This window comes from Amblyomma americanum, chromosome 1 (assembly GCF_052857255.1).
Source record: "Amblyomma americanum isolate KBUSLIRL-KWMA chromosome 1, ASM5285725v1, whole genome shotgun sequence".
Taxonomy (NCBI): Eukaryota; Metazoa; Arthropoda; class Arachnida; order Ixodida; family Ixodidae; genus Amblyomma; species Amblyomma americanum.
Window position 1 is genome coordinate 187,371,912 of NC_135497.1, and position 17,876 is coordinate 187,389,787.

The window sequence follows — 17,876 nt, forward strand, 5'->3', positions numbered from 1 at the left end:
AAGTATTTGAACCGTCCCAATATTTAATTCTGAAGTCTGTTAGAAGCACTCGACACTGCCATCGCACCGTTGCTGACCGGGACTGTTCGCCCAGGTCTAATTACCCTTCCATGGTCTAGCACTTGAATTGCTGAATTGTGCCACACCTCGTAGCTTCTTAGGAGTCAAGTTTTTATTGAGTTGTAAGCTCCCCGTTTGTTTCAAGTGCCTTGTATGTTGAAAAGTTCCCTGCAATTTTTTTAATGTAATTTTTGTGTCACACCTCAAAGTTGGGAGTGAGAATGGGAGTGAGAAGGTAAATTATTAACATCTTGCACATACGCCTTGAAGCAGGGGTCCCCAGAGAGAAGTGTCATGCTGAGCGACAACTGGAGGATGGAGTTGTCCTGGCGGTGCTTAGCATCGTAGCCCTCGAGCAAGTAGCGCCGTGAGCAGAGTCCTGCACCTGCGAACTCTACCAGGTTGAGGTCTGCGAAGCCCAGCTTCTGGAAGGACCGGCCTCCCTTGACCTCCTATTATCAAGCACAAGAGACAACAGGTGATCACTACTCTGATTCAGTGGAACAACTAGAATTTCTCAAAAAGGAAACAAGAACAGCAAACAAAAACTGAAATGCATTTGAGCTCCAATGAAAAATATTATTTCTGTCTGGCACAGCTTTGCAGAAAGAAAAATGAAGACAGAAGGGCAGAATATATGGCTCAAAAGGACAAAGTGTTTAAATATAGCTGCAGTTTAGAAAAACACAAACTTGTAGACACCATTCAACTATAAACCTGTTCGTGCATCTTCTCTTTGAATTTTATTTATCGTGCACTAAACTGTGTGTGTCCCACAGTAGTTACCAATACAAATGAATAAATTCCTACTCAAAATAGAATGCAGGGCACAACATAGCATAATAAGTGCATTTATGCAACACGCAAGCAAAGCGAGATGCTAGAATGGGCAGCCACAGATTAATGTACACTGCCTCAGCGTTTTTCTTCATAAAAGTGCTGCTGCCAAAGCTGGAAATTACAAGTAGAACTGCAGGCAATGTTAACTTTTCTCCCTTGGCTTAAGTAGTTCACAGTTCTGTTGTGATGCTGCATATCAAGTCAGTTTGAATTCTGAGTGTGTACAATAAATTCTGTTTATGGTCTAGTGCTCAGGCTTACTGAGCAGAAATATCCAGGGTGTTCCAGCTAAGTTGAGACGAGCTTTAAAATACAATAATCTGCTGTTTCAATATATGACTAGTGCAGGGTTGTAGGCATTTGTCGTGACCAGGTCAGCATAATTTTTTTAATGCACTGGAGTTGCTCATTAACAAAGATAAACTAGTTACTTTTCTGCAGAGGCCTTAACCACAAAATTTTCAATGTAAAAGATGTAGAACATGTTGAGAACTGCCCATTTCAGCAGTTTTCATTCTAAGTAACTTTATTGTTTGTCTTTTTCCGAGCCTAAAATAAATATTGTGAGATTTAAAAATTGTCACATGACTATGTGCCCCCTTGTCATGATGTTAATACCATCAAATGCACCTCGATTAAAATAACTTGGTTACACAAAGGTGTAAAGAACAAAGGGGCTACTAGTCACAAAGATAGTTCTGCGATGAGCATGGGCACATCACTTTGTTAGAATCATGAGAGCGCAAGCAGGAGCATGACCACGCTGTCACCATTTCACGGTATAGCACAGATACAAGAAACTCGCTATAGTAAAAACTCGGATATAGTAAAGTGAAGTTGCGGTCCCATTTCACCTCCCATAGACAACTGTACATTATTTTTCTGATTATAGTATAGATTTTTTTCGAAGAAACGGCTATAGTAAAGAGCGTCCAGACGTGGCGATGTACTTCCCGCGGAATGATGACATCGTGGCGCGCGCGAAGTCGAGGTTCGCGAAGCATATAGGTACCGAATGCGCTCATTGAGGTCAGTTTGCCACCAAGCTCGAACGCTGCGAAGAGAAGCAGACTTTTTGAGAACCTTGAGGTGGTGAGGCAAAGCGCGCAGCACGCACAGAAAAAGTAAAGCTGGCTATGAATGTAGAAAGAAGGCGGCGCGGGCCACTAATAAAGGAAAGCCAGTAAAAATGCAGTGAGGAGTACAAAAGGGAAGAACAGGGTGAGCGTTCCTAGTACGGTAGCGTGAAGCACAGGGAAGCAGCGGCAAGATGAGGTGCAGAGGAGCTGCGTAGGCGGTTTTGCCACGCTTCCCATTATAGCACGCGTTTCTAACTACTCCTTCTTAAACGACGTTAAAGACACAAAAGATGCCGTGATCATGGAACACTTTGGTTTTCACATGGAATCAAGCTTGCTTTTTTTTTGTAGCAAGTGTTGTATTTGTGTGAATGTGATAACTGATAAATAATTATCACATAAAGGGGCGATAAGAGAATGATTTAAGGTAAAGGTATTTATGAGTGTTTGTTTTATAAAACAAAACTTCTGGTTAGTAAGCAGCCAGAGAGCATAGTCAGAGTCATGCCATCACCAACAACTCATATAGTAAAGACCCTGAAATAGTAAAGATTTTTGCTGGTCCAAGCTATTTTACTATAGGGGGGTTCTACTGTAATTTTTTGCCGTCTGAAGTGGTGGTGCCTATACCGCAGCACCATAACCCTAGCAAAAAAAAAGTGCCCAGCAATCATCGCACAGCCATAGCTGTAACTGGTGGACTGTGTTCAGTAAGGTTTTGAAGTAACAGAGTTCTTTCGAACATGGTGAGCTCAAGGCTGCGAACCTCATGTCGCGAGAGTACTTAGTCGCGTGACAATTTTTAAACCTGGTGACCTTTATCACGAAAAAAAGACCCACACAAAAGTTACTTTGAAGAAAACCACTGAAATGGGTATTTCTGAACATTTTCTTCAACTTTTACATTAGAAATTTTGTGCTAATGTTCACTGCAGAGAAATTAGCTAGTATCTTTGTTAATGAGCAGATCCGGTGCATTTAAATATGCAGACCTGGTCAAGATTAGTGCCCACAACTCTGCGCTATTCATGTTTTCATACAATGCAACGTCGTCTTTTAAAGCTTGGCAAAACTTAGTTGCAACCCTCATCATATCGTATATGTGCAGTCGAGGACAAGCTAATCTGAAATGATGGAGCAATGACCAAGAACTTTCAGTGGCTTCGTGCAGCCATGGTACACAAGTCAACAAAATTCACACTAACACAAGAGTGCTACTGTATACGCTGTCAAGTGGAATGACCCTGCAGTAATAATGCACTTGACTACAAATTTGTGAAACTAAGTGAGAGAAGCAAACCACAATAAGTAGTTTTGCAACAGTACAAAGTGCTCATGGACAGATCGTAGGAATGATACAAGGACAAACAAATGCATAGCCCCTCCACTCACTTAACACCCATTATGCTGATCCATGAGAACCTGTTGACAATATCATGCTGGAGTTTTTTGCTATCAGCTGATATTCTTATGCAGCATGGTGTCACCGGCAGCTTTTGGTTGTTCCTTGTTAATTTCATATTAACTTGTTCATGACAGCACATAAATATGAAGGGTGCCCAGAAAGTAATGCCCTTCAATTTTTTTTTTTTCAAGCACTCCTTTATTCAAAATTAAATTTGCACAATGTTCAACTACATATTTCCAGGATTTATGTTATTTTTCTATGTAATCTTCACCCACTTCTACAGCTTTACCCCAGCATGAAACAGAGGCATGCATGACATCTTTGTACGAGATTTTTTTTTTTGAGTAACCATGTCTTCACAGAACAAATGATACTCTCGTCCTTCTCAAATCTGGATCTGCAGAGCATTTCCTTCAGTGGCCCAGAAAGATTAGAATGCGATGGTGTCACGTAAGATGTGCAGGAAGGCTGAGGAAGCACACAGCCCAGTCGAATTTGGCAATCACCTTTTTTACTTTCACACTGGCATGATGGTGGGTGTTACGACAGAGAAGAATTTACCATATATTTCTTCACTTCCTGAAGCTTTCTTTTATTTCTATCCCAGCATATAACAATGCTAGTGTTGGTCACCTAACTTTAACACAGGATGCAAAAACACTTGTGAGTGCAGTGCACAGTTTGCTTTTCTACCCGTGGAATTCGATCCCAACCAGCTTAAAGCGTCAGACACTAACACTGTTTTTGTAGACTGGTAGGTACGGACATGGCAGCAGTGTAATGCTGGCGAAATCGCACACACATACATGGGAAGTAACATTTTGTTAATCTGCATAAGACCACTTTCCGAAAACGGGCGTTCTGGGCATTCCTTGTAGGGTGTTCCACATTAAGAGGGAACATGGGAGTGTGTGGCCTCACGGTGCGGCAGCATTTGAGTGCCTCAGCACATCACCCACTACACGGCTTATCAGCAAACCTCCTCTGGTCCATCATATTCTCCAAATGGAACACCTCAATAATGAATACACCATTCACTGATTCACTTTACAGGCCTCTGTCGGCCAGAATGGGGGCTGTCATCGATGCTGCTAGGGATATGACAAAGTATTAAGTGAAATTGGAAGACTCAGCAGTGGTTAGTCTTCTTCCATGCTACTCTGCATACTATAGAGTTACTGCCCTAAACACCTCTGCTGATAACTAGAAAATGAGGACAAACATTTTACTACGAAGGACAAAAAGGAACTTCATAGCAACTTTAAGACCAGCTGTATGACTAAAAAATGGGGGGGGGGACGAGAGAGAGAGAGAAAACCAGAAATCTGGGAAAATGTCAGTGGTGTGTTCACGCACTTTCCTGATCGAGATTCGGCAGATACATGGATCCAGTTCCCCAGTGTTGGCATTGGCGCTCATCTTGCAGGTGAAGACGAACTTGGAGTCCCATTTCACGCAATGATTGCACACTTCCTCCCTGTTGAAATGAGAAAATAAAGCTCCAGTGAATTATGACAAATGCATTCGTGTTTTTTACAATGGTGTTTGCAAGATTAGTAAGGCACTCATTAGTCAAACGTCATAATGTTTCAGCAAAGTCACCACTATCTCATTGCAATAATTCGAAATTCACCTGGATTTTGTATGGCAGTCTTCATTGAACCTGCTATAGTTTGCCGGAAACAAAATGCACTTCCTTCTTCATACCACTGAAGTAATTTCTTAAGCACTAAGGCTTCAGGAAATGCTGGGCTTTTTGGTTATAGCATTTCCCATTAAACTTCTAAGTATTCATTCATTTTAAGCTCGGCAACTCAAATGAATAAAAATTTTTAGTACAATTTTTCTACAAATAAAATCATACCAATGAGTTGTAACTGCAGGAACAACAAAAAAAAAAACTGCATCCAAATTATCAACAACTTGCGAAGTCTCATTTCATTACCAGATCCGAAGCAGTCTGCATACACCAAGAGCCCGGTTTCAGCAGGTTGTACTCATACTAAACCTGAGAAGAATTCTTAAGCTGTGGCCACAGCAAACATAGAAACTTCATGGTAATTGCACTTACACAGTACCCTGTTACACTACATTGTTAAACGAAACTACTCCTAAACGATTGGCAAAAACAGAAAAAGTGTGCAAACTTCATTCAGCTCACTAGTGCCCATATATGTACAAAGACCAAAAAAACAGTCCTCAAGCCTCTTTTACGTTCATTGAACATTTTAACGATGAAGATGTAACAATTAATGAACAGGTATAAAACACTAAAATGAGCAGGTAAGTAAACTCATTGTATGAGTAGTACCAGTGCTGGCCTGAACAGCATAATGGGTTGTTGGCATGAAATACCAATATCATGCTTGTATAACAGAACCAAACAGCATTTCATGAAGCACCAATCATTTGCAAAATAACACCTGTAACACTGGTTCTCAATGAAGCACCTTAGTGAAAACAAAAAGTTCAAAGTAACTAATTACTTTGTTCACAACTGACCTCTTTTGAATTGGGAATGCATACAAAAACCCCAGAACACAGGACAGAAGAGGTGGGACATGCCTATCCTGTCCAGTCTTCACTAGCATCAGTCCCACCTGTTCTGTTGTGTTTTGTGCTCTCTGCATTTCTGATTCACAACCTGCCACTAATAAAGTTTGTAGTTTATTTTTAGGCCACATATTTTTTATATCCTCTATTTACTTTTGCCTGCAAGAAAGTGTACTGAAGTGGTTCGGTTAAAGGTAAAAATGAATGGCCATCTCAAAGCAATCCAGCAAATGAGATGTAATTTGCATTTATGCTTTTCAAACAACCAATTTGTTCGATAATTTTGATTGTCCCTAAATGTCTCATGAAGTAGAAAACCAAATTGTGTATGTATTGATGTTCCACATGTCTCTTTTATTGTTAAAAGCTCTTACTGTGAAGAAGGAAAACCTTCCTGCACAATCACTTTGTGTACAACCTATTACATGTTAATGAAGACAGATATGCTTGTCAATAAACAACAACAGAAAAAGACATCATTAAGCTCAACCATGTTCAGTTTTGCTAACGTTAGCAAAAAATAAAATACGCAATAAAAGCAATAAAGAACAAAATGAATAAAAAAGCAGCATGGGAACAGTCCAAAAATATATCTCTCAGAGGACTAAGGAAGACGATGGACAGAAAGCTGCAGCCAAAAAGGGCAAGCCCACTCCCAGCTCCAGGCACGCAAGAATAATAAACATAGAGCAATGTGTGTGAGCAGCAAGATGGGCAGCAGACTAGATAGCATCCTCTCCAATGTTATGAATTCTAAGCATTCCAGGCCACTGGCTGAGCTTGCAGAAAAAAGGCACTAAAATACCTATGCACATAAATCAACACTTTTAACGGATGCCTGCTCATGCGTTTTAAGTAAACCAAGAGGTGAGCTGCATTTGTACCAAGCCTGTGTTAACTCTTTCCTTACTGCAGGAAAACGGGCAATTTCACGGTGGTGTGCTTAAAATTTTTTTTCACCCATAAATTTAATATTTTGCTTTAATGTAGTGCATCATAGTGTGGCTAATAGAGTTCTCTATTTAATGCCATAAAGAAAAAAAACGATACGTATAGCTTACAAAGGAAAAAATACCTCTGACTGGAAAAATCTGAAACTTGCACAAAAATATTGAATGCATCACAATCAACCATCTAATTAAGCAATAAGCCAGCAGATATATAACGCTGTTTTCTGTTGCCATGGTTAGATTCTTGCAGCAATTATTGCATGCGAGACCTTATCTTGGGAGAATGCCATCACTGCCAATTTTTTTTACCTAAGGCAAGAGAAAATTGCGTTCAGCAAGCAATTTTTAAGCAAACTTTCAGTACCTGCGGCAGCTAATACGGGTGATACCGATTATGTTTTGAGAAGTACACTGGACAATGTGATGTGCACCATGCAGTTTAAAGTTAGTATCTTTCTTTCTTTAGTATCTTTGCAGTCTATTTCACACGCTCGTCCTAGGAGACGAGTGTCTTCAACTGCCAGCACTAGCATTACACTGAATAGTGTGTGGGTATCCTTAAGATCCGGGACACATTAAAAAATTACTCTTGAACTAGTATAAGGTAATGTCAGTTAACTTCTAAAACAGGCTATCTAGTTTTCGTTGATCGTTTATAGAAGCAACCTGGTTTCCCAGAGCCAGTTCCATTACAGGAACTTTAAAATAAAGTAAGCTGTTACAATGCTCCTTAATTACGACCAATAAACCAACTGAGTGACTGCAACAAAGATCCTCCAGCTTTCATGGGATGATCCCCACAAAAAGTGCATGAGTACCATTATGCTTAGGCTCAGATGTGAACAAAAAAAAAAAATTTACAGTGACCTTCTAACCCAATTTACTAGTTGCCTATTAACAATTAGGACGGATGGCATTGGCATTCTGGTAGTAATCACTGTTTCGATTTTGCATGGAGATACAATATACCGTAAGTGCACTTTTAACAGAATAGCATTCTCTGTTCACATATGTCCTCACCAGCACCAACAAAATAAACACACAGTTTGCATCAAAGAAGCAAATCTGTTTCTGCTTCTACACCCAATTTAGAGTTGATGAAACTAAAAAAAAACATAGTAGTAGGCTACTAACTTATATAAGGGGAATTATTGTTGGTTACAAGCTATTATGATGCTCCCTTTTGTACTGCTTGAGCCTGTACGACGTGCCAGTGTATATGTATTTGAACCTACTGACATGGACAGCCTGTGTTATGTACAGGCATAGATCCACAAGTGTGCACAAGTGCACACAAAGATGGTGCAACATCTTTGTCAGCAACAGGAATGTAGAAAGTGGGCGTGGAAAGTTGAAGAATGCGGACAAAGTGTTCAAGGAAACAATCCCACTGAGTGTACAGACACAAAGCTAGTAAGCATGATCTCACAAGCCAAGATGTATTGTACACCAGAAAAGGAAGGCATGATGCAAGAAACAATGAGAAAAACATCATGGGATAGTAAAACGCTCACATAGAAAGCTTAATACAGAGAGAAAGCACCCTTCACATTTCACCTTCACAAGTTCTCAAGTACAATGAATAAGTTATGGCAGCCTAAAAGCAGAAGTAGCAAAAAGCTGCTGCATTTTCTACTACTTGTCGGCAGAATGCACAGCTGTACAAACAGGTTGCGGAAGGAATGAAGGCAGCAGGAACCAGTGAGAAGGAAAGAGGATGCAGGAAGTCCACGCCCAGGCCAACACGCACTACCCCACTGAAAGCCCATTATGGCAGCAGCTGGGAGAAAGAGGGAGAGCAGAACCATCTTTCCTGTGGAACAATGGACGATAGAGCGCGCTAACTGTTGCGTGACGACACAAGTATGAAAGTGGGCAATATCCGGCTCCACGCAACATCTGTGTATGGCATATAGTGCCTGCAGAGATGTCACCTGCACCTGCTCTTACACTTATTGTTTCCCTCATGCCAATGTCAAAGGATGACACAAAAGGTCTATCTGTGGGCTCCGCATAACTGTACAACTACACTTTCAGAACTGCTCCAGTCGAACTCATTTTTAATGTGATACAAATATCACTCTAAGCAAGTCCAAAAGTCAAATTATGTGTCCCTCACATAACAAGTACGTAAGCCAGGATAGATTGGTAATAACCAGGCCACAACTAAAGGAAAAATAAGTATATTACGGGCAGAAAAATATGACAAGACGAAAGAGGAGAATAAAGTGGAATTACAGAAACGACTGAAGCACCTGCAGGAAATGCTCTATGGCATTCTTCCAAGGTCCATAACATGCATAGTTGATTTCAGTGCACTTTAAATCTTCCCAATGAAGAACAATGACAAAAACAGAAATTTATGTTCTAAACACAAAACAAGATTATGTTTCAATAAGTTTCTGCAGCAGTGTAGCACATGCTGGAATTGCATTTGGCTTGCTTAACAGAGGCTTCTTTAGCCAATTGAAAGTCAAAGTTAGTTTGTTGGATAAATGGCAGTAAGACTAGATTTAAGGGCACTTCAACTAATTTAAAGAACAAAACAAGCTGAAAATGGGACACATTTAAAGCAAACTATGCTTTGCAAGTGCAAACTTTCAAATATGCTTACGGCTACAGAAAGCAGGCAAAAAGCTTAAACAACAAAGAAAGATCAAGCAAATAAAAAATGCCCATGGCTTGAATGAAGGATGTAATGAAGTCCTGAACGCAAGTAATTTCTTACTTTCAGCTACAGTTTCCTTCAATGTAACATGTAGACATACTCCATTGAGGTGCAAATTATCTAAAAGAGGAAAAATGCTGAAATTTTCTATTTTTATTGAGGAACATGACATTAATGCACAAAAAACTGCCACCCTCACACCTCATTTCTCTCCATTGTGGCTGAACACTGGTTTCAGGGTCTTAATTATACCGCTTTTGACTCATTCCTATCATAAAACTCATTATGTAATCAAAACAACATGTTAAACATTTGAAAGCATCCATTTTTGCAAAAACAAACAAAAGAAAATTTGCACCGACCATACCAGAGCTACAGTAAAACACAGAATGTCCACCTTAAAAACTACTATTTGAGTTCATTAACAGTATATGCATTATGTGCTGTGCACAATTTATGTAATTGTGAACTCACAACTTGCAACCAACTTTCAAACCACATGTACTTTTGATTTAAAACGAAACCTAAAGACTAAAGAACTATATCAGTGGCATGAAAAAATGCATGCTTTGTAGGCTGGCAGAAAAAAGGAAAGCAATGAAAGGTCAGCCCCACATATATTCACAAGCTTCAACACTTGCGGGCGAACGATCTACATTCTCAACCTGATAAGCCATTGAAATATTAGTGAGCAAGAGCAAAACTTTATACCCCATACTATCTCTTGAGACATTGCCAGTGAAAGCACATAGCAGAATAGTGGCAGGCATTTTAAGGGCCTGCAGCAGCCTTTAAGTAACTGCCCCAGGTTCTAAGTAAAGAGCTTAAAAAAGGAAAACACAGAGGTAGTGGGATGCCTTAACAGACAGTGCCTTAACTATACAAGATGCCTGATAAGAACTCCACGAACAATAGCAGGTGCATAATTTTCCAAATTGTTTAGCTCATCAGACTTATAACACCAGGTAGTCAAGGGTTCAATGAAAATTCATCTGGGCAGGCATTAGAGATGGAAAATAAGACTTATAGTGATTGACTAGGTTAAGGTGAATGATGTTACGGAACCAATATAGGTTCTGAAATGTTGCGCTTCACTTTGACTTGGTCAGTGAGCGTAAATCTCACATGAACCTTGACTTTACTGTATAAATCAGAACTATAAAGCAAGGAGAACAGTACAGTTACAAAGCAGAAAAAAAGACATGAAGAATGAGGTACTTGAAAGTACTGACAGCACAATATCTGCTTTCACAGGGTTGACCACACATTACACATGGGTCAGTCAGTTTCAGCTCAATCTCCCTTTCAGCCTGTAGTAAGCACATCTATGGAACAAACGGTCAGCAAGTATAAAACTGCACGAAGACTGAATGGGAGGAGAACACAAAGACGCACACACAAAGCGTAGCTTTATATTTGCCGATCCTGTGAGCCAACAATCCCAACAGCATGTTTTACTTCAGTATTAATAAAACCTTTTGCAGAGTAACAAACCACATGACTAAGTCAATCCGACTTCAAAGGACACAAATATAAACAAAACGAAAAGCACTCATACACAATTTTTTGTTAGATGCAATGCTGCAGGTGATTGTAAGAAAACTAGTCGCCAAAACTTCACCAAGCTGTTCCAGGCAACAATTTCCTGAACGTTAATAAACTAAGACTGATGACCAACATACACTGAGGAACTCCTCAAACAATATCTCTCACTTGACTGTGAATATTAAAAGGTTACAAAAAGCACTTGGCCAAGGCAACAAAACTTAGCCAACACGTCCAACAGAGAACCCATTAAATGTATGGAAAGCAGGAATCGTTACTAGCCCAAACCAATGTATGCTGAATTGTGCAGAGCAGTTACATACTACACACAGCATTGACACAGTGAGGTGCAAACTTGCACCACCTAGGCCAGACTTTCACACTGTTCAGTGAAAAAGCAAGTGTGATTGTTAAAAAACAAAACATGAAACCACTTGTCTACAACACAGATCTCAACAAACTGAAACCTCAGCAAAAAAATAACATAGCATAAGACTCTCCAGAGCAGCAGCTGAGTATGTACAAGTAGAAGCAATATGAAAGGGCACACTGGAGTGCGTGGCCACCCCGCTTCGCGAAGCGCTGCTACCAAGAGCTGGAGAGAATTTGCGACAAGGACGAATGCTCAGTAAGCATGGCCGGCTGCTCATCGGCTCTCGGTGCCAGCACTTCATGAAGCGCAGAGGCCATGCGCTCCTTTGTTTACTTTCACAACGCTTCTACCCATACACCTGCAGTAAAAATTTGATACAACTCAATATTAGCGAAAAAAATTCATTTTACTGTCGCCCTTAAATGCAGCCTGAAATATGTACATGCAGGCTGAGTCTGCATATGAGAATACACAGTGCTGTACCAAGTGTCAAGCAATGCACCCTAGACGCAAAGAAATTAATTTTTTTAAACTGACGTCATGCTCCATAAACTTTTGCTGCTGGGTGTACAAACAAAAAGATGCCAATCCAAAAAAAATGTAACACCTCCACCAAACTTGACTCGCCAGTAAACACAAAGGCACTAGGCTGTGCATTGATATTCCTTTCACACACCACACGCCAAGAATGCTGAATCCATTAGTGATAGAGACAGCAATAAATGAAAGTGCGGGGTCAAAGTTTGCAAGTTCAATCAGGCACATCGCAACGAGCGTGAGCTAGGTAGGCTCACAGACTGAAAAACGGTCGCACTTTGATACTGATCTTCAAAGCAGCAACAGTTGCCTCAATAGCAAGAAGGACTGTGGCAGAGGAAAAGGGGGGGGGGGGGGGGGGGGGATGATCAGGAAGCAAGTGCGGTATCGGTGTTCCACTTTTCAGGCGGGTGAGTTATCAGATGTAGCATTTCTGGGTCACCAAATTCAAGATGAAAAAAAAAAAAAAACTTGGGCTGCCTCAAATCCAGAAAGTACAGCTTCTGGCCTTCACACAGGCTTATTATTGTTTCCTACAGAGGAGCTTGCATGGATAGCGCACGACAGTAATCACACCGACATGGTAATGTAAGCGAAGGAGCCCCAGGTACCTCCAAGGTTTTAAAAGTGAGCCTATGTGGTATCTTCATATGCCAGAGAGCCAAGCTGGCATGCCAAAAGAAATAACATCACAGATGATACAGAACCTCGTGTAGAAAAACTCGAGAGCTCCATTTACATAAAATATGCACACTGTTCCCTTAAGACAGAGGTGCACCTTACCTCTTGCACTGTTTTTCAAAACAGACAACCCCTTCTCACATACATAATGTCTTACTTTGTTAATTATGCCCCAACATGCCAAATGTCTTTGGAAATTAAAAGCAATCCTCCCTATGCAAATTTACATTGAATTCCTTTCTACAGGAGGAAGTCTTTTTAGAATTTATGCAGCTTTAGCATTGGCTGTTATATGTGTACTATGAATTCATCCTGAGCCTTACATTTAGTGTCCCTAATGTGCACATTGTTTCTGCAACCTAAGTATGACAACCACACAGCAGTAAGATGGCAAAAACTGCCAGCTGAAAACAACACATGTTCATAGGTATAGAGTATGATATGTAGGACTTAAAAGTCCTGAAGTTGCATGTGGACTATCAGAAACATCGAAGTAGAGCACACCAGATTAACTTTGACCACCTGGGGTTGAAACATTTCCTTTTCCCATACAGCTGCAATACTGACTATCTCATAGTGGTTTCCACCCTTCCAACAAGAACATAAGTGCTAACACTAATGAATATAATTTTGCTAGCAGAGAACTGCACAACTGCAAAGTACAAGGCCTATGTTTCAGAGAAGCTTTTATTTCTTTCATTCTTCGTGTCTTCCAAATTGTGCGCAATTTAATGCAATTCAATCTGTGGCTGCTGGCAACATATAAATGTAATGACAGTGTTATTCCACAGTTGAAATAGAGGATAACTGCTTTACTTTCACTGAAGTTTTGGAATAACATGAAATCATTAACACATGAACAAGACTAACAGCTGCCTGTTAAATTGCCTCAGACAGTTTATTTTCAACTCAAATGGGAAAGAAAGCATCCAGATGGCATACATTTAATCCTGAAAGCAATAAACTGAGCATGGCATACGCTGTAATGCATACAACTTACGGCACGGAGGTTGCGTTTATGCAGACGAGATCGTTCACATTAACAAGACTTTTCACGCGTGTATATGACAGCAGATGCACCTGCAAACCGCGACACATCAGGGCCGACGTAAATAACTACAAAAGGCTAGACGCTTTCACAGCTCAATGCAGTTCTCCCGCTTCTCTGCTAACCTCAGTTAATTATTCCATAACAAGGGGGCACAATGGGCGAGAATTATTAACGGGCAATACACGACGACCAAAATCAAGCATTAAAGCGCGGCGTTTCCCCAGGGCGGGCGGGTCAGGAATCCTTATCGTAAGTTCAGAGTTCTTCGCACTCTTAGCAATCAGCAGAGGCAGCTAGACGAAATAACATGCGCAATGGCTAATATGGTACCGCGCGTCTAAGGCGAAAATAACTTCGCCAGCACACCTAAACACACATCGAATGTTGGGGCAAGAATGGTCCCAATCCTCACAGTCAGACAGATTTTAAAAAAGAAAGGGGGTGGGGGCATGGAAGCATTTCACACGCTCGATTCCATCCCCCTTACACCTACGCGGCAATTAGTTCCGTCTAGGCGCGGTAAGAATATAAGAAACAACCCGTGAACACCTACCTCGACGACGTCTCCGAGAAGTTTCCCCCGTCAAGCAGACGGATCTTAGCGAAAAGGATCGCATTGACGAATGGCACGGCGGTTAGCTCTTCGATGCGAATGTCAACCTGAAACTTGTACTTTTTCTTCTTCAGCATGAAGGTCATGATTCGTAGTGCGGGTGTTCGGAATCAGCCGGCAGCCACAGAAGACCATGGCAGCTTCACATGACCCCGGCGACACTGCGACAGTACACACACGCACCCAATAGAGCATCGGGCGAAACACGCGTAGCCGTCGTCGTCATTCGATACGTGCAACGAACGTTGTGCGCCGAATAACTTCGCACCACAGACGATTTCAAAGCGCCGCGATAAGTAACGCGACGGATCCTAATCAGGCGAACCCGTGGACAGCAAGCAACAATCGGAGCTGCAAGAACGATAGCTAACATACAACTTGCACAACACGCTATAGTTTGTCAATTGTGCTGGACTGGTACCAAGTGGAACGCGTCCAGTCATTCAGAGCATGTTCAAAGCCCTGTCAGGGGGACGGCGCCGCTGGAAGTAGTCTTGGAAGATCGCTATCAGTGGCATCCAGCGGTTTCAGCGGCCAAGCGACGCCAGTACCAGAGTGACGAATGTAAACAAGAGAACGATTCGGCATTTGCCTTCGTTTGCAAGCACCTAAATGGGAGCATCCAAAACGGACTCTCACTATGGGCGCCGTGGGTTACGCTCAGATTCTATGTTCGACGTGTTTCCTTTGCAACGCAAAGCAGCTTCGCCCCAGACAGCAAGTCAGGAAGTGCGAACAGCAAGGCGAATTCTGCAGCACCGTACGGACCGCGACACATGGTGCTCAACTCACCGAGGAATTTCCGTAGCAGTCCGAACGAGTAACCCCAACATCAAGGAAACATGCACAACAGTATCGATTACTCTTGCAACATGTCTGACGCGCTCTCGCCCACCTCTCTCTAGCTACCTCTCACTACAGCCACTGCAGCGCAGTGAGCGGATTCTCGCTTTCTCATTCGCTGAAAAAATGAACGCATATTGTCAGAGTTACAGTTCTAAGCACTTCCCAAACGTTAAGACGCACTTTTTTCCTTTGTGCGTTGGGCGAATTGCGTTTATCGGAGCGACTTCCGTTTCTCTTTTGACAAATGATGTGGCCATGCGACTCTGCGGTTCTAATGCAAGATGGCGAGGCCCTTGTAGAGCTCCCGTCCACGCTGCTTTCTGTCTCCTCCATAGATGCTCAAATGCGTTAACTGCTGCAAGGCACTTTTGGCACCGCGTCGTCATTTTTCCATGTTTCTGTGTCTATCCGTGAACTGGGGACAAAACAGTAAAAAAAAAATGAACGTGAAAGTGACGAGCAGCAGAAGCGTAGCTACGCTTCCAGATAGAACTCGAGTTTCTTCAGTGCCTGGCAAACCCAAACTACCTCAACCTCCTCGCACAGCGAGGCTGCCGCAAGAAGAAAGCGTTTGTGAATTACCTCAAATATCTGCAGTACTGGAAGAAGCCGGAATTTTCAAGGTACATACCTGAAGTACCCGATGTGCCTGTACTTCCTCGAGTTGCACCAGTACGAGCACTTCAAACGGGAGGTATCCAACGCACAGTGCGCAAAGTTATTCGAAGATCAGCAGCTCCTACACTGGCAACACTACACCAGGAAACGCGTGCAACTGTTTCAGCAGCCGGTCACAGAAGCCACCGCTGCTCCCACTAGCACTGCCACTGCCGCAGTCACAGCTCCTCAGTCCACGGCGCAGAAGTGAACAAGACCCTTGCCCCAGAGAAAGGAGATAACCGCGTTTTTGCCCTCTTTTTTTTACTCATTACTGGTCACGTACTACTTATGCTCTCCCTCCTCGGCGTTTCGAATCCACACTCACTGCACATGCGTTCGTTGAAAGCGAGATGCCTCGCGAGGTTAAGGAAGCCTGTCGTTCCGTACAGCACGGCGCGACGTGGTCCGCGTAACTGGGTTAATCCGTTATCCGTGCTTTTGAGACTCGGTGCCGCTTCGCTTGTGGCCTAGCTACCTACCGCTCCTACGTCACGAAGCTGCTGTCGACTTCTTTTTCGGTTTTGGATCATGCGAAACCGCGGAAGTTGTAAATTACCTAGAGAACCGAAACGTATAGCGGAAATGCTAGTGAAAACACTATAGTGGTGCGGGCAAGTGCGGCTCTCGATTGTGTGGGATCTTGCGAGTCGACTCGGTGAACAACTGTTTTGCGTTGCATGTGTCAACTCATACAACTGTTGCAGGTATAATATATTGGCCCCCCCGAGAACGTTTCGTTAGCTGTAAGCAAAGAGCACGTGCCCTGCTTCAGCAGTCAGTTGCCATGCATTTTGCAACAAATTGTGCATATGCATTTTATTTGTGGCTGTTAGTCACAGCGTGCTGTCAGGGACACAATATTCCAGATCATGCAAGCAGTACTGAATTGCAGCATCGCTGGTGATCCAACACTTTGTGCCATAGCATGCTGCTTCATCCTGGCAAGCGCAGGGCCACTGAATCATTCATGCAGCAATGCAGAGCAGTAACCGTTGTTTTTAGAATGTAAAATATTCACACAGCCCATTTCCCCAAGTTATGGAAATGCTTTGGTTTTACTCCAAATACTCCTATCCTCGCTCTTCCAAAGCTTAAAGGAGTAAATTTTTGGGTGTCCCGTTTTTTTTTTTTTTCGCCTTGAAAGAGGCCTTACGGGCCTCGTGATTATGAAAAATGAGCTCGGAAGACTAGTGCGCAGCGGAATAATCAGTTACAATTGATTTTGTACTGGCAGTTTTGGTCAGTCTGCGGCAACGCCGAAGTGTACTTTGACGTCACGGTCGGCCCGCCAACCTGGACTGGCACATTCCTCGCGTCGTCAGCGTTGCTCGCAAGCACTGGTTATTCTCGTGAACAACCACAGGGTTTGGCAACGTCACAATAATTGGGGCAGCTGCACCTTAACATCACTCGATGTGGGTGGAAATGCCGAGCGACTTCTCGGAATTCAAGAACTCATTAAATTATGTTCCACTCACGCCTGTGACTAGAACTTGCCATCTCCTCATGCTCATAAAATAAATCATATAGTTTGTTTGCGTTTGAAATTTTGAGTCTGTACCCCGTTAAGACTTCAAAAGGTGCTAAAGAGCCACACTAAACAGCTCGTGAAGCAAAGGCTATTTTCGAGGTTGAGGTTATTGCACGCTACAGGTTGGAGGCCAATTTTAATAAAGGCTTCACCTTAAGTCTTTTGTAACAAAGGACTAACGCTGGGCTGCTCCATGTTCAGTTGTATGAAGCCATTCTTGTGTTTACAGGGATCCCCCCTCCTGTTTGTAGAATACTTTCAATCAAGGGGCCAAGCTGCTGTGGTGGCTTAATGGTTATGGTACTTGGCTGCCGACTCAAAAGACTCTGGTTTGATCCTGGCCATGGAGGTCGTAATTCGATGGAGGTGACATTCTAGTGGCCCATGTACTGTGCCAACTGTACGATGGCAGTGCATGCTAAAGAACTCCAGGTGGTCGAAATTATCCAAAGCCCTCCACTATGGTGTACCTCATAGCCCG

General features: G+C 42.4%; 1 protein-coding gene across 7 annotated transcripts in view; it reads right to left on the minus strand.

The window, feature by feature from the left end:
- LOC144114372 (EEIG family member 2) overlaps nucleotides 1–17,366 on the minus strand; it is a 49,399-nt gene extending 32,033 nt beyond the window's left edge. For 4 of the 7 annotated variants that reach the window (XM_077648064.1, XM_077648060.1, XM_077648062.1 and 1 more), the window contains exons 1-4: nucleotides 15,151–15,284; nucleotides 14,299–14,519; nucleotides 4,744–4,864; nucleotides 322–512 (exon numbers count right to left, since the gene is read on the minus strand). In XM_077648064.1, the coding sequence (XP_077504190.1) occupies nucleotides 322–512; nucleotides 4,744–4,864; nucleotides 14,299–14,444 (458 nt within the window). In that variant the 5' untranslated portion in view covers nucleotides 14,445–14,519; nucleotides 15,151–15,284. Of the gene's footprint in view, nucleotides 1–321; nucleotides 513–4,743; nucleotides 4,865–14,298; nucleotides 14,520–15,150; nucleotides 15,286–15,835 lie in introns of those variants that run through there. The other 3 variants (XM_077648063.1, XM_077648059.1, XM_077648061.1) reach the window with 2 other exon arrangements.
- Nucleotides 17,367–17,876: the final 510 nt, after the last annotated feature.